The 25,042-nt window shown below is 39.5% G+C and overlaps 1 protein-coding gene across 1 annotated transcript; it reads right to left on the reverse strand.

Annotated features, from left to right (window-relative positions):
- Window positions 1-9,609: 9,609 nt before the first annotated feature.
- TMEM74 (transmembrane protein 74) lies at window positions 9,610-13,505 on the reverse strand. Its single transcript, XM_077163238.1, has 2 exons — window positions 13,425-13,505; window positions 9,610-11,070 (listed from the first exon to the last, which is right to left on the reverse strand). The coding sequence occupies exon 2, from the start codon at window positions 11,029-11,031 to the stop codon at window positions 10,117-10,119; it is 915 nt and encodes a 304-aa protein (XP_077019353.1). The 5' UTR covers window positions 11,032-11,070; window positions 13,425-13,505; the 3' UTR covers window positions 9,610-10,116.
- Between the last annotated feature and the right edge of the window lie 11,537 nt (window positions 13,506-25,042).

A 25,042-nucleotide genomic window follows, 5' to 3' on the forward strand; every position in this document is an offset into this window, starting at 1 on the left:
CCTCTGGGAGTTTCTTCTTTGTCTTTTACCCTCCATGGTCACATCTGAATTGCATGATAAGGAGTACACCCTAATAGGAGGCTGTATACATTTTCCAGCCTGTTTCCTCCTGGTACAAATTTGGGAGCCCAAGCCTTGTTTAAGGCTCATAGTCATAGGCTCCTAAGTTGTTTGGCAATGTAATCCCTCAGAAACTTAGCAGGCTTTTGTACTACTTACTTCCCATCAGTTCCATGTACCAGTCACCATACCCCACATTTCTCCCACCTCCAGCCTGAATATATTTACTTTCTCACCCCTGGCTTCTCTTCTCAGCTTAATGGTGTCTCTTTTTGAAATTATCCAAAACAGCTGAATAGGGGTGAATAGCTAACAACTCTTTATCTCTCAAAGTCTCTCTTAGCCTCATCTCTTACTGTTTAGGTTCCAGCACAAGTTTCTCCTAATTCCCTTTCATTCTGTTTGCAACCAGGAAATTATTTCCTGAGTTTATCATTTTTATAATCAGTTCAACTTGTAGCAGTTGTTCTTAATGTCATTTGTATTCCAAATGACTTCGTTTTGTTAAGCTAGTGGAATGTGGGTGAAGTTAAAGATAAACTAAATGTAAGCATGTAAACTTCAAGATCTGGACAAATGTTAGTGTGGGAAAACAGTCTCTTGCTAACTGAATAGAATCTTCTAAGTTTTAACACTATGAAAGCAACAACAACAACAAAAAAGGATTTCACCTATATAGAGGGCTTTGCGGGATTTTTCTATTGCAAACTCTTCTATTCAAAAGACTCCTACAAAAGTTGCACACAGCAAGTTTACCTTTCAGAAACCTAAATCTTCAGAGGATTCCTAGGTCAGATAAGTCCTGAAACTTAGAGGTGCCAGTCTCTTCAAGAATATCACCCAGTCCACCCTTCATCTCATATTATCGACACCCCTTTTCAACATGAAAAATTTCAGAATGGGCATAACCCAAATATCCCTAAAGTTTGGGAGAAAGATCAAAGGAGAAGGAGGAGTTATAACAGAGAAATTTTGATTTAACAAATGAGTATGACTACTGAATCATTTATAATGATATTTCTTTTTACTCTCCAGTGTCTTGGAGCTGCTAGGAAAAAAAAAATGGATACTGTAATCCATATCAAACTTTGAAATCTGTTTTATAACTAGCTGTTAGGATGTACTTTGAAATTTTTGCTTTTTTGTTTATATGTTGTATTTCACAATAAAACATGTTAAAGTAAGGGACAACCATGGTGGATGAGTAATAAAATAAAGAAAAAAAAAATAATGGGGAGGAGAAGTTAAGGGGTATGGAATGTTTTGGATGTTCTTTTTTATTTCTTCTTTTGGAGTACTACATTCTAAAATTGATTGGGGATGAATGCACAATTATATGGTGATACTGTGAGCCACTGAGTGTTTTCTTTGGAGTGTATACTACAGTGTGTGCATATATCTCAAAATTGCATTGTTTTCTTTTACAGTAGACTGATGATTGGAGCTATGATTATTGAAGGTATGGGGAGTATTGTATAAGATATTAGCACATCATACTCCATAATTAAGCAAAAGAGTGTTCTAGATTGATTTTTCTGTCCCATGAATGGGCATGTAAGAATTTTACTTGGACATTTCTATGATGGTGGAAGAGACCTCCAAATTAATGGTTTCCACACAGATGATGATAAAGAAGGGGGAAGATGAATAAGGAGAGTTGTGGGGGTTGGGGGCAGAAGATGATTCTTTGTTATCATGGTGATGGGCGATGATCTACTGTTGGCCCAATGCAGTTTTTTTCCAGACAGTAATTAATTAACATAAATGCAGGATCCCAAATACCTCCAGAAACATAGGTACTGTTATTACAAAGCAGTCTTCTCAAGAAAATGGCAGATCTAATGGTGAAGTAACAGACAGGAAAGAGGCTCTCTCAGTCTTCCTCTCATTAATCTTATTTAAGTCTCATTAGAGCCCTGCAAGGCAAATGGTATTATGCTCATTTTACAAATGAAGAGACTAGGGCTCAGACAACTTGCCAAGGGCTAAGGAACAGAGATTCAGACTCTAAGTCATTTGTTTCCCTGATTATATCATGCTTGGTGAAGACTTAAAAAAAAAAAAAAAGATACAGTACATGGAAGCAGAATGCCTGGAACATAATATACACTCAAATATGACTTTCCCTTCATCTTTGGTATTTCACTTAAGATTATATGTGTATCCTATGTGCACTACTGTTCATATAGGAAGAATACATTTTCTTTTTAGCTACAAAGAAAAGTGCCAGCATAAGCATGTATCCTCTGAACTTCACTGGGGGCAGTAAATAGGATTGCTTTGACTTTTGATAGGTTTATTTGGTTTTACATTTGGAGACATTTATCGGTAACTATACCGATAATTTAAAATATTTAAAAGCAAAATATTGGTCAGATTACCTTAGAGAATGTGTTTCTTATTTCTCAAATCACATGACAGTTACTTTATTTTATAAATGATAAACACAAAATAAAACAGGTAGTATAAATTGATTTTTTTTTTTTCCAGGAAGGGTAATATTCTTTCCAACGTGGAGCAAATATGTTTTTTTATAAAGTGGACTTATGTTACAATCCTTTCTCCATACCTCATTAGTTGTGTAATTTGGACCAGTCATTTAACATTCTTCAGTTACAGTTTTTCATTTGTAAAATGCAGATAATAATATTGGTCTTGCAGAGATGTTGTGAGAAATGAGGCAAGATATAAATCGCATAATGCATAATAAATGCTCAAGAAACTAACTACTTTCTCCTGTCTATGAGCTGGAAGCATAACAATTGGCTTATTTGAATCTCCTAATTCTTATGATAAAATAATATGACAGAACCATGAGGTAATCCTAATATAAATTATGATCATTTCCCTCTATAAGTATTTTTAATAAAAAACTACTAACATGTCCTCTTTCTGGAGTGTTCTTAGAAAAATAGTTTTTGCTTTGCCCCACATAAAATTATTTTAAAATGTGATCAAGTAATCACTAAAGAACATAAGAATTTTTATGTTCATGGATACATAATGTTCTTTAACAAGACAAAGCCCTTAGTAATTAAGGCAGTCAGTACCATTTGCCAAATAGTTTCCTTTATCCCCATTCTAGGGCACTGCATGATGGAACTACATTTCCTGGCTTGAATGGACTATATAACTAGTCCTGCCTAATAAGTTTTAAGGGGCACAGTGTCTGAGATTTTCCAGACTCCCTTTTCTCTTTAACCTGGAAAGCAGAGATATTTGAAAAGGGGCTGCTCTGAAGGTCTGCAAAGAACACAGCTTCCCTGCTGTCCTCCAAGGGTTGTGTTGCAAGAAACCGTGGATTTGTGATAGCCACATGATTTAGCTCATTCTGATTGACCGGAGGTTGCTAACAAAAGCCAAAAGCTCTTTTAGCAAAATATATTTGAAGAAATAACTAAATTTTCTTCCTTTAAAGTAGATAAGAACTCTGAATCAATACATATATATTTTTAATAGGTACAGCAATATACGGCGCTCACTTCACATTGCCTCTTTAGAATTCTCGATTTTAATAGCACTTATGCATAATAATCAAAGTCCACTTAATAATATCAATTATTATGCATCCCTCAAATGAAAATGGAGAACTGTTTAAGTTTCCTAGGCTGGTCAAGCAAATACCATGAAATGAGTCAGGTTAAACAATGGGACTTTATTTGCTCATGGTTTTGAGGCTAGAAGAAACCCAAATCAAAGCACCATCAAGGCAATGCTTTCTCTGCGTAGACTGTGGTGCTCTGGGGCTGGCTGCTGCCCATTCCTGGGCCTTAGTTTGTCATGTGGTAATGCACATGGCGGCACTCCTGGTCTCTCTGTTCTCTTCGGGGTTTCCTTGACTTCATCTTCTTGCATCCTGGCTCTCTTTCCTTCTGTCTCAACTTCACTGTTTGTAAAGGACTCTAATAATAGGATAACGACCTATTCTGACTGAGGTGGGCCACACCTTCATAATTAAGGCAGACTCATCAAAATGTCCTACTTACAACAGGTTCACAGCCACAGGGATGGATTAGATTTAAGAACATGTTTCCTGTGGTAGACACAGTTTCAAATCACCACAAGATCAAGATTAGATTAAGAGAAGTTTAAGAACTGAGGCATACTCTAATATTTGTTTCCCCTCAAAAGCTGTCTATAGTTTCAGAGAAATATATATTTTTAAATATACCTATTTTTCCATATTATACGATCCACTCTACAAAAAAAAAATGCTAAGTAATTCTAGGTATACACAAACAGTTTTGACTATTTCATGTAAACAAACAAACAGAAAAGCAGAGCTTACATTTTCAATGTGATAGTATCAAGAATGTTTATAGTTGAATCAGGGGTAAAGAAAAAGTTCTGAGTTTTTTTGACAGATAATTTGAAATATAATTTTAAAAAGCCAAATCAGCATCAAAATTCAGATTTAAGTAAAAGTTAAACACAATAAAACATCTTAATAATAGTTTTATTTTAAAATAGGACACACTTGCTATTAGCATATAAGATATTGAATGTCTTAAGAGAAAGTTCACAACCTCAATAACTTCCCTTTATAGTATCAAAAAGCACACAATAAACATCAAGTTATTTTTCTTGTTTGACAAGAAAAGTAAAATTAAAAGCATATATAAAGAGAACCAAGGAGGAAAAACTCTAAATATACTACAGTATATAATCATAATCCATCTTTGCTTTTCTGTACACTTGCTTAGAGGCTGGCAAGGAAGCCTTTAAGATGGCAGTGAGAAAATAAGCCTGGCTATTCCTGAAACTCAGAATTTTTAAAACTCGAAACAAAGGAAAGTTCTGTCTGTTGCCTAAGTTACTGCAAAATAAAATAATAATTCATGGTAAAATAATTTCTCAGTATGCCACAATTTATAAGCCTGAATTGAGAGGTTAAAAAAATAAATCAATAAACATTTGTGGGAAGCTGAACAACCAAAACAGGTTTCATTCCAAAACCTTCATTCTAAGGTTGATTCCAAATTTTTCATTCATGACCTGTGAAAAACTTCTGTCATTCTTAAAGCCAATATTAAGGCATGCCAAGGTTCCTAAAAGAAAGTTATTCTAATAATAGCTTTGGATATTACAGTTCTATAAGTATAAAATACATTCCTAATAATACACAGACTTGAGAGCATACAAACTTATACTCTATCACAGGTACACTCTTTAAGTTTAAGCCACGTATTTTTGGAATTAACTTTACATGTTTAAATAACATCTGACTTTTTACAGGGTCAGTGCACTAGTAAGCAAATTATCTCCCAAGGCTTATGTCCATAAAAGTTGGAAGAAAAGAATATGATAGCATACTATGAACCGTAAAATAATAGAGTCAAAAATCAGCTGAAGGAGAATGACGTGTTGAGTCCTTTTCTTCTAAATCCTTTTACATCGGGAAAAGCCAGATAGGCTTCATTAAATTCTTCTCATTGTAGTCATCCTTTATACCTAATTCTGGGAAAGGTTAAATCCCATGACAGAGAACTGTAAGGATCCATCTTGTTCCTGTATCACAGTGGAATCTAGTTGGTGATATTAAATCTTGCTGAAAAAGGTGAACCATTGACTAAAGTCGTGAATCTCTTTTATCATTTTTTTTTTTTTTTTGCAGAAATTGCTGCAATGGTCTCTGATCTTCAGATTGCAAAACCTTCTCCTAACAGAGAAATAGAAGCTCCTTTTTAATGCTACATGATTAATCCAGGTAAGGTCTAACATAGGCCTATGATTTTAGAAGTAAAAGATAAAAGCTGAAATGTTCAAATGCTCTGGCCTAGAGATTTTGCGTGTCACAAAGAAATAAGAAAGTAGAGCCATTTGAGTGCAGATTCTTAATTCTTGATATTCAGTTGGCATGGTGCTCTTTCATTCAACCTTACTATGGGGGAACAGGAAAGGCACAAATGAACTTGGTAGGGCAGTTTCTCTGCCTAAGGTTGCACCTGAGAGGACGTGTGCCAGTACTGGTCTAATGGTCTCCAAAATAAGTCAGTATGAGAGAGGATGGACTCAGGGCAAAGCATGTGATTTTGAGGCAAGGAATATCTAGGTAGCAGAGAATCAAGGGGGCCTAGCAATCATGCTGGGTAAAGGCACCCTCAGCCACTAGCCACTAAGAATTTCATGGTTTAGAACCATATATCAGCTGTGAAATGGGGAGCCTGGAGAACAGACATTTTTTTCTTATGAGGGACAAGTATACCATGTATCATGTGGCTTCTACAGTTCCAAACATCTGCAAAGACATACAGCATTTCAAGAAAAATTGTCAGCTCTACCTGAAACATTTTACAGTGCCCTGAAATGGAAAGCTTTATTACAGACATTAGTTTAAATTGTTCATTAGCAGAGTGTAGATCCAAGTAGAAGAGGAGAACAGCAGTTTTCTTTCTGGTCCCCACCCCTTTGGGTGGCAGGACTGAACGATGAGCTACTTTCTCTTTAAGACTGGGAAGGTGAATGCAGTAGGGGATGGGGCATTGCTTTTCCCCAGGACCCACAAACAAACTTTGTGCTAAGACCAGAGGTGTCAGCCTGGCTCCTAAGACAGATGATCAGTGTGGGCTGATTCCACTTCTCCAGAGTGCCAAGAGATAAAACATATCCCTTAGCAGAACAGTGGCCTGCCAGCACACTACTTGCTTTTTGCGTGGAGCACAGGTAACATTCACCAGGCATGGCTAGGCTAAAGTATGTACATTTTATGGCACCTGGCCCACCTGGCTGCTCTATCTGTTCAGGGAGAGTGTGCATAGATCATCTTCCTGCATCAGCCACCAGGTCTAGACCCTGTGGTCATGGGAGGCCAAAGCCCGCCAGTGACATTGATCTTGCTTTGTCTCTTCTCTATTAAGTATTGTTACTCCATCTTGTGCCCGTGTGAGTCATGCTTTTGCTGTTGACCCCGAGACTGCCAACCCTGGGACTGTTCCTGATGGTAGCACTAGGGTGCCCCCTGCTAACCTCCACGTGGTGAGACCCCTCCCCTGGAGGAGTCTCTCTTCTGACAAAGACTCTGAGTTTAGATTTCTAAAGCCTAGAGACCTAAACTCAGAGCCTCCAAAAAAAAAAAACAGCTTTGCTTCTCCAGGTCTAGCAATAAAAACTGCACAGATAACAACCAGCTCTGTTGGAGAGACGTAAGGTCATAAATCACCATGAAGGATTCAAGAGCCACACACAGTAGCTACCTCTGTTCAATGTCTGTTACATGAATCACCTGGCCTCGCCAAAGTACTTCTAAATAAATATATTTAGAGCAGAAAATAAAAAAAATTCTTTATCAGATTGTAGACAACACTGTAGAAAGTTTAGGGTTTTTCTTTGCCTGCATTACCATCACTTTAAATTCAGGTAATCTTTATCTTGCTTTCAGGCATTGACAGGACTGCACAAACCGAATACCCAGGACAGTTACTTAAGGCAGTTACCTGGATTATGTCTACACAGCACAAAAGGAAACATTCACATGGTATTCTGGATATTTTCCTTTTGGTATAATGGTCTTTCTTCATATAAAATGGATTCTTAAAAGAAAAGAGATTTCCCTATGTATACGAGATTTGAAAAAAATAGTAGTGTTTACCTACTAAATTTCAATTTTAAATTTTATAGCATTCTTGGAGAGGAGGAAACATATTCTGACTTGTTAGGTCTTCACCATTCCGCCCCCCTACCCCCATCCCAAACATATTCTCTTCCTAATTGGAAATTTTATGTTGCCTATAGACCACATCAGATCTCTATATAATTTGGTAGCACTGCAAGATCCATTAAATGCCTCCAAATGAAAAGCTTTAGCTCTTCTCCTTATCATAAGTTTTATAGAATTGAAAAACTTTTTAACACTTGACAAAACTTGTATTCTAAAAATGGGAAAACGTGGCCTCACATTAATTCTGTTTAGTCTGCCATTTGGCTAATTCATCCTGTCCCACCAATAAAGAAAAATAATGCTCAGTTGACCCACACTTTGCTCAGTTTCTTTTTAACACAACAAAGCTCAGATGGACTCAACAGTCAAGCAGTAAACCATTTTCTCCCTTCCGCAACATCATCTAAAGTAGGTCTTCAAGCATAGGACCCAATGATCAATAAACTTTCCAAACATGAAAATCTTATTACTAGTAAGGAAGCTTCAATATAAACCATGACATGAGAATCACAGTAAATCAAAAGGTCTGTTCAAAAAGCACATAAAGAACCAGCCGTACAAGACAAAAATCATGTTTACATTGTCCCAATTTCTTTCTGAATCAAAAGTACTGTATGATAGAGTAACAGCTACATCTGGCTTCCTCTGGTGTCTACATAATTTCTCTTTTTTCACCTAGTAATTTTCCACATACCTGTCATCTCTCCTTTTTACTATCCTTTGATCATCCCTTTTTGCATTTCGCCATTAAATCCTCAAGCAAATCAAGCAGATCAATATCCCTGTCATCCACAACAGCTCATTCACTGCAGTTCATCTCACTCTGCCACCCAGTACTCACACATATTCCATAGTCCTCAATAACATTACAAATTTCAGATATTAGAATAAGGTTAAAGCAATCACTTTCTCTTTATATCACTCTTCCATTCCCACCCTGCCATCCTAATCCCCAGCTCCAGTCCTCTTCAGAAATGACCCCACTGATCCTGGTAACAGGTAGTGGCAGTTAAAACAATTTTACAGCAGGAGGTCAGAAACACCCAAAGGAAAAGCTGCAAAATGCAAGATATTTCTGGGGCTGCATTGCAAAGCCCCTTCCTGAGCCATTCCTGTACCGACAGTGCCAGTTGGACAGTGCCAGTGTTTGCTTTGCAAAGTTGTGCCCACTTTTGCCCATCATGATTCTCACAGAGTGAGAGTTTGAACATCACGAGGCAAGAGGTCACAGTTACTGAGGGACCCGGATATAAGGAGCTCAGAATGACGCCTGGACCATTCATTGTAGGGGGAGATGAATTCCGGTGATGAGTACAGTTCTCATAGAATCAGTTGTGCTAACTTCTCTCTCTCTTCCTATTTTAATTTTTTGGCTGTGGGCTTAAGAACTGCTGCCATGCTAGGGCAATAACTTGCTGCTTGGTTTAGAACAAGTATTACAGCCTGCTAGGCACAGTTCCCAAGAGTCTGGCTGTGATTGTATTGGAAGTTTTCTCCAAACAACAACAAAATGTCATCTGGAAGCATGCCTGAGCCAATCATGACTCAGAGCTGTCTAGATGTTTAGATGTCTGGAAATTATTTTAAAAAACACCTCATGCTTTGCCTTTCTGGTGTGAGCACTAACAAAGACTTCAAGAGCACTGGTAACCAGTCTGAAGGCAAAATCATAAAAGGAAAATGAAATTTAGATCTGCAACGCATTGACTAAATCCAGAGAATGTGCATGCAATGCTGGCTAATGTCTAGCATTACCATTCTGGGTTAAATTCAGATTGATCTGATAATGATTTATATATATTATCCTAATGACTTAGTTACCACTTCTGAACACAGGAATAATTGTAAATACAACATTTTTTTCACAGGTTTTTTTTTTTATATAACCAATATCCTCACATGTCAAAATATTCAAACTCAAAACCCTATATTTAGTGGTTAACCAAATTACAGGAAGAAAAAAAAATTAGCAAGAACATGGATAAGCACCTTTGAGAATCAAACATAAGCCTTCTAATTTGGTCACTTAAGTTCTTTTTCACAAAATGGATTGCCAATTTGCCCTACTATGTGTAGACCCTCCTAGTATCCAAAGAATAATATCCCATATTCATGTAAAGGAAATTATTTGTACACCAAGTCATTAGAAATACTTTGCAATAGAAGTAGGAGCTAATGGCCATCATAAATTAGTCAGTTTTTTAGAAGAAAAAGTGTAGCTGATCCTGGTTTTTTATGCATCTCACACAGCTTTTTTCCTAAATAAAAGATACACAGAAAACAAAAACTTTTCTTGCCAGGTAAATAAAGGGCACTGTTAATTTTAAGAAATGTTTGTGGGTTTTGGTTTCTGTTTCATATAAAAAGCCAAGGCAGATGCAAAAAATTTACAATCAGAATTAACTTTGTACGGCGAGAGCATCTTCCTCTACCAAGGACAGCTCCAGCGTGTTCTCATTGGCGCTGGCTTTCATCCTGAAATTGAAAGAACCATAGAGTTTTGCAGACTCTTTGGAAGAGGCAAACCTGTTTCGACGATAGAGCTCCCCCTTCCACAGAGACATCATTAGCAAACAGGACAGAACGACACCCCCGAGAGTGAGGAGGCAGAGTCCAGCAATCACACAGCGGTCCAAGTGAGCCCCCAGCCTCGCGCTCTCCTTCTCAAGACGTTCCATCTCCCGGGCTGCCACAGTGTCGGGATCCACGGTGACTTCCCGTGGGATAATGTAAGAGATGATCACCAGCAAGATCCCAGTGACCAAGAACAAGATGGCACTGATGAAACCATAGTCTACTGACTTCTCAGAGGATGTGGCTTCAGAACTGGTATCATCTTCGTCTTCAGATATCAAGGACATGGCAGCCTCATGGGACCACTCGTTTGCATTTCCCCAGCCGAGATCTCCCAGATGATTATTCCCTTTTGTGGAAGGGGAGCTCCGGTTCCACTGTTCCAAGTTGATATTCTCGTCCACATAGGTAAAAGAAGTTTCTAATTCCTGACTGCAGCAGTTGCAGACTTGGCGTTCTGCTGTTATTTGGTTCCCTGAGTTGAGAGGCCCTGATGGGAAGGAATCTGGCTGAATAGCACGGTCTTGCAGAGGGGATGAGGGGAATGTTGGAGACAGGTCACATTTAGAACCTTCCATCACTGCTGCCCTGGGTGTCAACGTGCAGTGTCTCTGGCAGCAGAGAGAAGCTCTAGTGGCTGCTACATCTGCCTGGTCACCAGGAGGGCCTCCAGAGCTCCAAACCACAGCATGGCACTGTTCCACCTGGCTGTTCTTCTTAACAAGGTAGTGGAGCTCCATCAGAACTGGTCAGACATTCCCCAGCAGCTCCTGGAAATTCTGCCAAGAGCAACACATTTAGATAAGAACCCCACAGAAGCTAAGGCTGCAATGTATCAGGAGAGCTGTTCCTGAGGTCTCTGGTTCCCTTTGCAGTCAAGGCCATTGATGCCTCAACCCCAGTCCCTCCAAAAAGAGATAAAAGAAGGGAGAGGATACCTGTGATTTATCACAGGGATTAACACTGAGAAACTTAGGTTGGGGTAGAAAAGGAGCAAGGAGGAAGTGGCAGTGTCTCTGGAGAAAGCACTGCCGTCACTGAGCCAAATTTATCCAAGGACTCACACATTTCTGTGACAGGATCCCTCAAATGAGAAGGCAGGTTTCCTGTATAGAGACACAAATGAGAAAAAGCAGGGACCCTTTTTAGCAAAGATTTTTCTGGAGGACCTGGGGAAGCAGACTTCTTAATAACTCAACTGGATTTTAAGTGTTCATACTCTCTTTACTTCAGAAGAGATTCTCATGCAGATTAGGTTTTAGAGCATCCCCATGAATGAAATTACTATATGCCTTTACAGGTTTAGGCCTTTGGGAGCAGGAGCTCAGCATGTTGACTGGGTAGCTGTGAAATGGGTGAATGGGGGCTCGCTTAATCAGCACCTCTCCTTCCTTTACACCTCATACACCAGTGATCCAAGTCAACGACCCTGTGTTTAAAAGACGGCATGTTGGTCACTGTGCTTCCTCTCTATGCCCCATCCGCTCCCTGCTGCATGGGACCAGCTTGTTCTGCACCCAGAAGTCAGCAGACATCACAGACACCCATGATCTCTGCAAAACCCAGTGTGGGTCAGCCCCATGGCTCCACACATACAAATGCTGCTGCTCCAGGCACAGGTCAGATATTCCCATTCACTGGGTTGACTTCTCCCCCTCTGCATGTTTTGCTACTATATGCGAAACTGATCATCCAGAAGTTTTGACAAACCCATTTTAGATTTACTTAAGTAGACTGACAATAAAGACAAATTATAAAACCCATAAAGCCAGGGCTCTGTTGAGGTAAACAAGATGAGCAGCTGTTTCCAAGGTTACCTTCTGGCCCTCTGTATCCTTGAGACTCCCTCATCCCACTGAAGCAAGGAACTTTTCTGGGACCACACTTTGGACTGAGCAGGATACCATTTGTACAACACTCTCTGCCCCTGCCATTTTCCCAAGGAATAAAAATTCACTTTCCACTATACCAGGTAGAGGAATGTCAAGTAAGGACCCCTTATATTTTGCTTACAAGTTCATTTTGATAATTGATTTAAACCATGATTTAAGGCTTATTATGCTTCAAAAGCCCCAGTTCCAACAGCTGGTAACACAGAGAGACACACTCAAGGCTCACCTACGGTCAAGATGGCAACTCATTTCATTCAATACGGGGGAGGCAACCGGCATGTTCTCTGCTTTACATCAGAGTTTGGGGGTGAAACTCCTATTATCGGAGTTTCCCTGCAATTAAAACATCAAAAAACATCAACTGTATGAAAATCATAAGCGAACCAGGGCCTTCAGTAAGGGGACAAACCCCTGGTGCAGAATCCCTCAGTGAGTGAAGCAATAGTAACGGGTTTCAACTATTAATGAAATCGTCTCACAACTCTCTCGGGCATTAGGCGCACTGATTAACCTTTAGCACGATTAACTCATCACATTGGACAACTCTGGATAAAAGGACAACTCTGGATAAAACTGGAAGTCTTTACATGACTTCCAACTTATAACAAAGGGGTGAGAAATCGCCACTTCATTCACTTCCCCTGCCTTTCTCTCTAAAAGAAAAGAGGGACTCCCGCTTGTTCTATGGGAGACAGGGCAGCCGCACAGTCGATTTCCCTTGCAGTTCCATAATCCGGGGCTTCCATTCTCAAAGGAGAATGGATAATCCCAGGGGATCAGCTAAAGGCTCTTTTCTTCCGTCTCCTCCCTCTCCTCTCTGGTCCGGTTAAGAGCCCAGTTAACAAAACTGCACCTCAGACCAGGAAGACAGCACCTTCCGCCGTCCGTCTGCCATCAATTAGAAGCATTAATACACATTCTGCATAGGAACCGATAGGCACCGGCGAGCCTGGTCTGGGGGAGGCGACCTCGGGATCAGTCCTGCGCGCGCGGGGCTGAGGGCGCGCCGCAAGCACCGGGCAGCGGTGGCCCCAGCGAGCGCCGCGGGACCACCAATCAATCCATTCCGGGTGAACTCTGCGCGGGACCCCGGCACCCGGACTCGGGCCGCGTCCGCCGAGCACCCGGAGGCAAGACAGCCACCTCCGGCAGGGAGTGGGGCGCCTGCTCCTGCTCCGCCAGGCTCCCGGCTCTCGCCCTCGCCCCAGCGCATCTTCCCGGTCCCACTCTCCGCCACTCACCGCCGGCCTCGGTCCCCCGGGGCGGCTCGAGCACCGCGCGCTTCGCCCTGCGCGACTCCACGGGAAAGTGCCCCAGTCACCAGCCCCGGCACTTGTAGCCTCTGCGCGCCGCTCGGCTCCGCGGGGTGGGCAGCGCCCGCCGTGCGGGGCTGGGCTGGGCGGGGCGGGACGCTCCCTCTTGCTGAGCATCCCGGGAGATGTAGTCCAAGTGCCGCCTCCCTGCCTCCCGCTAGCTCCGCTGCCTCCCACGTCTCCCCCGGGTCACCGTTCCTGAAGAGTCCAGGCGATAACGCTCTCTACTCTTGCCTGGCACTTCAGAAGAAAGCGCCGGCTCCTAAACTCAGTGCGGGGTCTCCCAGCCTCAGGTGTGGCCACAGTACTGCGGGAAAAGAAAGCAGGGAAGGAGTGGCTATTTAGTTCCAACTTTGTGCCAGGTCATTTGCATATGGTGCCTTAAATTAATATGCAGAGCAAATTTTCAAAGTAAATTTTATGAAATCTGACTTTACGGATGAGGAAACAGGCTCAGAGAGTAAGTGCCTCATCCAAGGTTACGGAGACAGTAAATGGTAGCTTCTAAAATTGTATCCAAGAGTCTGGTTCCAAATCCTTTGCCTTTCCCACAAAATCAACATAACAATTAACCCATTTATAGCATTTCTCATTACCAGAGTTTCTTCTGAGCACTTTAGGTGCATTAACTCATTGCATCAGTACAGTTTTTTGTTTTTTAAATTCTGTAAACATTTTCATTTTTATGGACGAGGAAACTGAGTCATGGAGAAGTTGGAAATTTGCCCCAAGTCGCACAAGTGGTGCTCAGCGAATTGAGGCATGAACTCCAACAGTCTGGTGCCAAGGACCCAGGCTCTAAGTAAGGTTTTGTGCCGCCTGACAGAAAGACAGGAAGCCAAGAACAGAGGGGATTAGGAAGAAAGAAAATCTGGAGGTCAGAGCTACCGAGTTGTGATTCTCAGCATAGGACAGGGTAATTTCGCCGGATCACCAGACTCTTTATAATGGGCTGCAGCAGCCAAAGGTCAAAGACCCTAGGAATGTGTAGTTTTCTGCATTACCTTTGGGACAATCCTAGGGTTATTGATTGTTTCCATCTAAGGGAAGCAAAAGAAAGGTTATACATTTAAGACATTTTGCTGTTTATGAAAAGCTCATGTGGATGCTGTGTTCACTTGCTTTCAGTTGATACATTGGTGGCCCTATAACACACCCTGGCTCCCTTTGTCCAAACCTTTGTTGATTATCCCTTATATTCATAGCCCCAAGTTTCCAGGGATCTCACAATCCAGCCTTTTGAAAATATTTTACCCAGTGGTTTACTTTTAGCCAGTTAGGCATGTTTTTTTGATAAATATGTTCATGTGCTTTATGGTTTCTTTGCTCACGACGCTATTCTCTAATGAGAATATCTTTCCCACATTCCCCTATTCCATCTACTCTTCAAGGACTAGCTTATCAAGCCAGAATTACAGGGGGCATTCTGTTCTTAGTAGTCTAGCTATAAAAAGGAACACAAAGACTCTGTGGGATGTGTAGAAAAGAGCAGCTAAGGAACTTGAACTCATGCTAGACAAAGAGAATCTGAAGGAACTTGGAATATTTAGTCAGAGGAGCCTACCTTTAAATAATTTAAAGTTGTAAAATGGAAGAGGAATTCTACAACATGATTAGAAAGGGCAAAAGCAGAACTAATGACAAAAATCATATCTATTAATGCTAATGTTTCTTTAATCTTTACACCACCTCTTTAAGGGAGATAGTATTATTGTTCCTGTTTTCTATTTGTAGAAATTGAGGCTTGGAAATGTTTGAAATGTCTCTTTCTGGAGATCTGAGAACTAATAAATGGCAGAGCCAGGATTCTAACTTGGATCTTTCTGATTCTGGACCTCGTTCACCTGTCTCTATACCGAAAAATGCTTCACGGTCTTTTTCACTGAGGAATGAACATGGAAGATGGCAATATTTTATGGCACTGGAATAAACACAAGAGGCTTTTCGTGGTCAGAGACTACCAAGGTGGGGCTGCCTCAGGCCCCACAGGACAGCTTGGAGGGCTAAGGAACTAAATAAGCCATCACACCTGCGACACACTGGAGCACGTGAGAATACCCAGGTACACGGGTTGGGAAGCTTTGGATAGCAACTATCAGATTGAATAAGGAGGTTGATTTGGAACTTAGTATAAGGAAGAAGATTCTCTCTAAGAATTTGAAATGAGATATCTCATAAAAGTGAATTTTTTATTTTTGTATATATATAAAAGAAAATTAAAAAAATGAAGAGCCATGTATTAGCCATGCCATAGAACGATTCATCTGGATTAAAGGACCAGTATGGTCTTCCTGCTGAAATCATTCTAAGTTATATCTCTTTCATGAGGCCTTTTTCTCCTGCACTAGTCCCTAAGGATTCTTCCCTCCTATGAACTCCACAAGGACTTGCCAGCACTGGTACTTTTGAAATTTATCATCCACTGCCTTGTGACATTTCTCTTATGACTATGTAACAATTGCGCGTTGCTTAGCTTTTCACCTAAATCCTTAAACCTCTAATGGTAACTGTAAACTCCTTAAGGTCAGCATATGCGTACTGAATATCACTGTACCTCCAGCTGAATGTGCAAGAGACTTTTGGGACATATACTGAGGGCAGACGATAAGACTAAACTGCAGCTTGAGATGATGGTTATCTATCCACATTTTCCTCTCTTTTTCTATTTCTAAATATAGCACCCTTGAGTGTCTACACATCTTGAGCATTTAAATATCAACTCTGTGCAAATACAAAATGCCCTTACATATTCTGCAGAAAAAGAATAAATGTGGACTGTCTGAACTCCCAAAAAGAAAGGCTCTGCAAAAAGTATCACTCACTGGAATAACCTCCCTTTTCTTTCCTGCAAGTCCATGTGTAAAAATTTCCTCAAAATTTGACCCAAAAACGTTTTTTAGGAGCCTTTCCAGTTACCCAACTTCTCATTACTCTTCTAATTGAAACGTTCTGGTGGTATAACTTATTCCTTTTGTACTGTCATTTTAAATACACAGAAGTATTTCATATATTTTTATAGTGTTTTCTATGCGATCTCTTTTCCAAGCTAAAATTTAAGCTCATTGAGAACCAACATATTCTCTGTATTACTTTGAAGCTATGCATGGGCCTGGAACAGTACAACACAGGAACAATAGTGGTTCCTCAACATATGTTTTCAAAACGTTAATATTATTAAAATAATGTTATTAAAAAATAAACAATTTTGATCTTACATGAATTTTAATGTCATGTTTTCCCACTTATTTATACTCTGTGAGGTATGGAAGAAGTCATCATTATTATACCGTGTCAACCAGTGGAAAAAAAAATTCTAAGAAATAAATTTAGCATATGAATAAAGGGTAAGGAAGGGACTTCAAAAAGCTGTCCCTTATAGTAATGATTGAAGATGCATTCCAGTTTTCTCTCTTTGGCAATAACGACCAGAGCTGATTGTAAATAAATATCCGTAGTGGAATTAGGGTGGTCATCAGAGGCAGGGTTGTCGAGATAAGAAAGACATTTTGGAATAGATTGGATAGGGGCTCAGAGTCGTTTAATGTGAACAGCATAAAAAATATGTCTCAGTTTGTACCCCAAGATGGTGCTTCTAAACTATGAAGGAAAGGAATGAAAATGACAAGGATTTGGAGTAATGAAGAGGTTGTTTATTAATAAGATTCTTTTTTTTTAGGAAAAGAAAAGAGTCATATTATATTTAAAGCATTTTCTTTTAACAAGAATGCTTACAATAGCCAGGCTGGCATGTAACTCAAAGTGGCTGATACAGATGATAGGGCACATGTGCTTACCCTAAAGCGAGCAATATCCCCCACAGTTCTAGGTGATGATTGTCTTGAGCAAATTCAGATATCAATAAAAGTCAGGTATCCCAATTTTTATGTGAAAATTCAAAATATTTTAAGCACTTTATTGGTCAAAGAAAATATAACTACAGGAAACATTAGGTTCCAGTAATAGCAGACTAGGTAATTTAGACAAACATACTGCTGAGGATGACTAGAAAAGCTGGACCAAATAAGTGAAAATCACATGCTTGAAGACATGCTAAGTTAACAAGATAGAGAAAAATTACTGGGCTAGGATTCAGAGGGGAAGAGAGACTCAGAGAGCAAGTCAGGAGCTTAGCGCTTCTTTTTTACTTGGAGAATTTTTTTTTTTTGTATGCTGTATGGCGGGGTCACGTTTCATTCTTTTTCCATGCGAGTATCCCATTATTGCAGCATCATTTGTTGAGTTTTTTGTTTGCTTGTTTTTGTTAGTTTCTTTGTTTTTCGGGGCAGTGCATGGGTAGGGACTCAAACCTGGGTCTCCTGCATGGCAGACGAAAATCCTACCATTGAAGTACCTTCACACCCCCTTCACTCGGGGAATTTTGAGATTCCAGAGGGGACAGTTGAGAGGCTGAAAGGCAGGGATTGAGATCCTGAGCCCATTAAGGAAAGGACCAATCGTGAATGTCCTCCATCCTCCAGATGTTGAACAGAATACTGAAAGATTGCGTCCTGGCAGTGTGAGCTACACGTTACACCCTGCAGTGAGCACACCATGGTTTGTGACTCTCTCCCTACAATTTAACCAAGGTGCTTTCAGAGTGCTAGGATACCAGGAGCCTAGCAGAAGAAAGTGTAAATATTCTCTGAAAAAATCAATAGCATCATCTCAAATCAATTCTATGAACAATTTTGCAAATACGTTTGACTCACAATAAAAATATAACCATGACTAGAGTCCATCTCTGAAAGGTCTCACACTGTATGATTCTGTTTATATATTTTAAAGATGACAAATTTATGGAGATGTAGAGCAGATTAGTGCTTTCCAGGGATTAGGAATGGTGGCGGGAGTAGAAGGGGCTTGGTGTGACTATAGAGGGTAGCACTAGGGACAGTCTTATGATGGAGTAGCTCTGTATTTTGATTTCTGTGGTGGTTGCATGAGTCTAAACATGTGATAAAGTGGCAATTTCCTGGATTTGAAATTGTACTATAGTTATGCAAAATGTAACCATTGGGGGAAACTGGGTGAAGGAATCACTCTGTACTGTCTATGCAATTTCTCATGAATCTATAGTTATTTCAAAATAAAATGGTATAAAAAAATCACAAAAGAAGATAAAAATCATATGCCTGAAAACAAACAGAAACATAAAACAATAGAAAAAGACTGATGGGAGGCTTTAGATATTGGAGAATTTAAAATAAATGTGCTTAATATGGTCAATGAAATAAAATATACAAATGAGAATGTTGGAAGAGAATTGGAAATTGTGAAATTTAAAATCATGGAGATAAAAACTACCATAACCCAAATTAATAACTCAATGGATGGACTAAGGGAACATAAGATACAGGAGTGAGAATTAGTGAATTAGAAATAGATCAGAAAAATATCTCAGAATAGAGCACTAAGAGATAATGGATGAAACATGCAAAAGTGAGGGTAAAAGACATAGCGAATAATCAGTCAGGTTTCAATCAGAGAAGCAGAACCACTGGGAGATACAGAGCGATAGGTAGATGATAGATAGGTAGATAGATAGATAGATAGACAGATATAGAGAGGACAGGACAGACAGATGGATAGATAGATTAGATAGATAGATATGAGGGTGATACTGAGACAAAGAGATAAAGAAAGATGGGGGTTGACATTCTGCAATTGTGGGAGCTGGTTAAGCAGTATCTGTATGACTGCTTTCCTTTAATCTGATTTTGGAGTTTGAGATCGGCAGGGTACCAGTTGGGATAGGAAGATGAATGTAGAGTAAGAGAAAGCAAAAGCAAGCTGGAACCCACAAGCACTAGCTGGAACCCCACGGGACTGACTAAACCCTGTGTTTTCATTCTTGTGCTCTGCCCTTGATAGTCTATGTGTCCACTAGAAAACAGGGCCCTTTGTTACAGTGCTAAATATGCACCTGCCCCAGAAATCAAAGAAGCTGAGGAAGTAACCATGGAATCAAACAGCTACTTCCCCAGGTCAAGGAGGTGAGTCCACAGATCAGCACAAAATGCATTAGCTGCACAATGGCTGCTGCTTTATTTCAATCCACCAAATCTGCAAAGTATCTTCTTTGCCATCACTTTCACCAGAAACTTACAAGAAAGGGAGTTCTTGGAAATGTAATTCAATGAATCAGTAATCAAAATGGAAAATGCCAGGCCCAGACCACTTCACTTGCAAATTCTTCAACATATTTAAGGAAGATATAACACCAGTTTTGCACAGTCTTCCAGAGAATCTCACTCAAAGTTATAGGTGCAAAAAAAAAAAAAATTCTAAACAAAATTTTAGCAAATCAATCCCAGCACTATTTAAAAACGATTATACATCACAGCTACTTGTAGATTATTTTCAAGAATGCAGAAATGCCTTATCATTTGATAGGTAATCAAAGTAATTCACTGGAGGGGAAGGTGGGGCAAGATGGTAGCATAGGGAGGTATGGAATTTATAGTCCTCTAGAGCACCTAGTAAATATCCAGGAACAGTCTGGAACGACTGTTTGGGGGCATCTGCAACCGGACACACATCATACACTAGTCTGGAATGGGTGGAAGGGCCAGAGATCATACCACAGAACTGTGAGTAAAGTTCCAGATGGTGGAGTCTGGCCCACCTCCCTCACTGCCAAGGTAGGCTACTGGAGACGCTTCCCAGCGGGGAAGAAGAGGCAGATTCTACTAGGACAAGAGAAGGCAGATCAATCAAGCACCAATTGTGGTTTTAATGAACAAATTTGGATTTCTGAATATAAGTTGCAGCACAGATAAACCCAGAGAAAGCAGGAAAGTAACCCTGAGGTCTCTCTCCCCCAGTAGAGAGGAAAAGGGGCCGACAAAGGATAAAAAACAAACTAACAACAACAACAACAAAAACAAAAACGAAAACAGAAACAGAGGCTTCTGGAGTATGCTGAGCTCAGAATACTGGGAAAGAGCTGTGCCCTGTATAGAGCCAGGTACCAACTCTGGTTCCTTACTAGTGACCTTGGGGGCTGAAGGCTGGCTCTGAAAAGAGATTTTACTTTATTTATTTTTTCTTTTTTAAAAGTGTTCTAAGTAACTCACTAGGAAAGCCTCAGGAATTTTCAATTGTCAATGGCTGACCCAGACAGAGGTAGAGTTAAGATAGGTTGAGAGTCACAGTGGCAAATCAAATGAAGGCCATAATTCCCTAAAGGGAGTATCTTCCCCAAGAAAAGGGGAAGGGAGCAGGGTCCCGCTCAAGTGGCAGCCCTTCTTCAGAGAATTCAGACCCCTGGTGCTGGGAATCAGAAAACAGCTAACCTCAGCCTCTGCCTAAGCCACACCCCTGGAAGGCTGGGAATTGAAGACTGTACACCACTCTGCACCAGTGGGGAACTGTGGGTTGACAAGCGCCACCTGCTGGATGTTTGAACAGACATGCAAAATCACATTAAAAATCAAATCAACACGTGGAAGGAAGACATGGCAAAAGAGATGAAGAATATAAAGAAGACATTGAGCTTTAAAAAATAAAAAAAGACACCGAGCAAACATAAAGAAGAGCTCAAAAGTCTGAAAAAACAAATGGTAGAACTTACAGAAATGAAAAGCATGATAGAACAGATTTAAAACAATGGAGAGTTACAACAGCAGACTTGAAGAGACAGAAGAAAGGGTTAGTAAACTAGATGACAGGACAGCTGAACTCCTACACATGAAAGAACAGATAGGGAGAAGAATGAAGAACTATGAGCAGGGTCTCAGGGAACTAAGTGACAATATGAAGTGCATGAATATATGTGTTATGGGTATCCCAGAAGGAGAAAAGAAGGGGAAAAGGGCAGAAAGAATAAGGGTGGATATTATCTCTGAAAATTTCCCATCATTTACAAAAGGCATAAAATCACAGATCCAAGAAGTGCAGCAAACCCCAAAAAGAAAAGATCCACATAGACCAACTCCATGACAACTTCTAATCAGATTGTGAAATGTCAAAGACAAAGAGAGAATTCTGAAAGCAGCAAGAGAAAAGCGATTCATCACATATAAAAGAAGCTCAATAAGACTATGTGTGGATATCTCAGCAGAAATCACAGAGGTAAGAAGACAGTGGTATGACATATTTAAGGTACTAAAAAAGGAAAAACTCCCAACCAAAATTTCTATATCTGGCAAAACTGTTCTTCAAAAATGAGGGAGAGTTTAAAATATTTTCAGACAGTCACTGAGAGAGTTTGTGAATAAGAGACTGGCTCTACAAGAAATACTGAAGGGAGTGCTACAGGCAGATAGGAAAAAACAGGAAAGAAAGACTATCAGTAAGGGTAAAGAGTGAGGAAAGAAAGACTATTAGTAAAGGTAAAGAGAGAAAAACAAAAACAAGACATGACATTTAAATGCCAAAAGACAAAATGGTAGAAGAAGGTAATGCCTTTACAGTTATAACATTAAATGTTAATGGATTAAACTCCCCAATCAAAAGACGTAGACTGTCTGAATGGATTAAAAAAACAGGATCCATCTATAGGCTGTTTACAAGAGACTCACTTTAGACCCAAGGACCAAAATAGATTGAAAGTGAAAGTCTGGGAAAATATTTCATGCAAACAACAATCAGAAGAAAGCAGTAGTGTCTATACTAATATCTGACGAATTAGACTTCAAATGTAAAACAATTAAAAATGACAAAGAAGGACACTATGTATTAATAAAAGGAAGAATTCATCAAGAAGACATAATAACCATAAATATTTATGCACCAAGCCAGAGTGCCCCAAAACACATGAAGCACAAACTGAAAACACTGAAGGGAGAGATAGACATCCCTACAATAATAGTGGAAACCTCAGTATACGATTCTCATCAAAGGATAGAACATCTAGACAGAGGATCAATAAGGAAATAGATTTTGAATAATATTATAAATGAATTAAATTTAACAGACATTTACAGAAATTATACCCCACAACAGCAGCATACACATTTTTCTCAAGTGCTTATGGGTAAAAATAATTCATTGTATTAACATAATATGAATAAGATAGAAATCCAAAATGATATATCTTTTCATTAAATTTTAACATCTATTTCTGTAAAACGCTCAGCAAACTAGAAATGCATAGGGATTTTCTTACTCTGATAAAGGGCAAAACATCTATTTTGAACATGATAAATAAGGATAAAATATTGGTAGCTTTTCCTCTGAGATCAAGAGAAAAACAAGGATGCCTATTACACTTCTGAAATTCAATATTGTAATTCTAGAAGATAATTTAAGAAAGTATTTTCTGATCACAAGGTAGAGAGAGAGTTCTTAAAATAGAACACAAAAGGCATGTGCAAGTAATAATATTAATGCAACTGACTACAATGAAGCTAAAAACTTCTACTCATCAAAAGATACCAGTAAGTGAGGAAAAATCAAGCCCCAGAGCAGAAGAACATGCCCACAACATAAATAACTGACAAAGGTTCATATGCAGAATATATAATAAACTCCCAAACACCAATGAGAACTCATTCAAACAATCTAATAGAAACCACAAGGTCAATGTGTATATAAAAAATGCTTTCAGCATCACTAGTCATCGGAGCAAAATAAATAAAAACCAGAGTGAAATACCACATCACAGCCACCAGAGTGGATAGAATGCGAATATAATTGACAATACCAACTTTTGGCAAGCAAGAAGGTTTAGAACTCAGTACTACTTGTGGGAATGTAAATTGGTATAACCACTTAGGAAAACTATTTTGCACTTCCCACAAAAGTTGACCATGACTCAGAAATTTGACTCTCGGCTATACACTCAACAGAAATGCATGCACGTTGGTCCAAAACAAGTGCAAGAAAATATCCATCAATGGTAGAAGAGATAAATTGTGAGACGCATATGCATTAGAATAATACATAAACAAGTGAAATGCAGCTACATTCAATAACATGAAAGGAACTCAAAATGATAATTGTGGGTGTAGAAAAGAATTTTTTATTTATGCAAATTTTGGACTTCCTGAGCAAATTTTGCTGAAATTTGGGATTCTGGGCTAAAAGCAAGCCTTAAAGTTTAATTTACAATAAACTGCATAATAATGAGAGCACTCCAGAGAGATTTACTTAACTGTAGAGGTATGTGCTCACATTTCAAGGGAGAATGAGACCTAAGATCTTGGAGTCATTTATTGGTCCCCAAACTGGAGGTGAATTTCTACAATGTGAAGGGTCCTTGTAGAAATGGATTTATATTTTAAAAGGTTATTATGACTCAGGATTCTTATGTCCAATAAGCCAATTTTTCCTCCTTTCTTTCAGGAAGGAAAAGGAAGGCAGCTTTCTCTTACTTCTATATATAAGCGGAGAAAATCAACTTTTGTCTTTTTCCTGCCTGTGTTACAGACTTCAACATTTGTATGCAGAGGTTTAACCAGGATTAAGAATAGGGATGTGAGGGGCCACGTGGGCATTTGCTGTGAATAAAAATAATCTGTCTTTTATCCAGAGCACATCTTCTGTACATTCAGGATACAATTAATAAATATGAATATTAAAAACCCAACAATAATGTTGAAGAAAAGAAGCCAGTCACCAAAAATTATATAATATTTAATTCCATTTATATTAAATTAATAAAACAGGCAAAACTATACTAGTGTATTTAAGGATGTTGATGAAACTATGAGAAAAAGCATTTCTTCTTTAATCTCATGTCATCTGCTTTCCATATTTCAGAAATTCTTCTTGATTTCTGCTCTCCTGAGAGTTCTCATTTTCTGAGAACTCTTTTTGAGAGAAGCTGTTCTTTGAGAGAAAGTCCTTCAGAACTTGGCTTATGCCCACCTCTCCCTCCCCATTTCAGCATAGTCAGGTTCCAACCTCACAAATCCCATGTAATTCACTGAATTTTCCCAGTTGAACCTATCATAGTTCTTTTGCCAAGTAGCCTCCTCTGCTTAGACCAGCTGGTTCAGGATTTCACTCTCTCAGCTTGTTAGTTGAGGGAGAACTGTCATACAAGGCATACAAGGCAACTCTTTGGGAGTAGAGCTTTTTCTAGACATTTTTTCTTGAACAACCCTTTTGTACTCTGACTAGACTGGCCACTCCTTTCTTTGTACATCAGCCTCATCAAGTTATTACACTTCTATCACAGCACCAGTAATTTGTTACTATCTTTCTTTGTCTATGTGTGAGAAAGGAGGGAATTTAACTCTTGGTTCTCAACCTCACTTCTCTTCTAAAGAGGACAGATGCCAAGGAATGTCCTACAAGTTTCTGAATTGAGTGGTATATAGAAGTGCAAACTGGGAAGCTGCAAAGGTTTTAATTGTACCATATAAGGAAAGAGGTGTGGGGAGGCAAATTCCCCAGTGGGAAGAAGGCTGAAGTCAGACTCTAAGAGGTTGGAGAGAGGGAATTTGGAAAAGGAGGAAGAGAGAAGACACAGTGAAAGAGGATTAGGAATGATTCTTTGGGTGTAGATGGGAAAGTGGAATAAAGAAAAAGGATGGACAAAAATGTTGTGTAAAATGAATTTCAGGCCCACACACTCTTAAGCCATGTTTATTTCAGAA

The sequence above is a fragment of the Tamandua tetradactyla genome, chromosome 6 (genome assembly GCF_023851605.1).
Source record: "Tamandua tetradactyla isolate mTamTet1 chromosome 6, mTamTet1.pri, whole genome shotgun sequence".
Taxonomy (NCBI): Eukaryota; Metazoa; Chordata; class Mammalia; order Pilosa; family Myrmecophagidae; genus Tamandua; species Tamandua tetradactyla.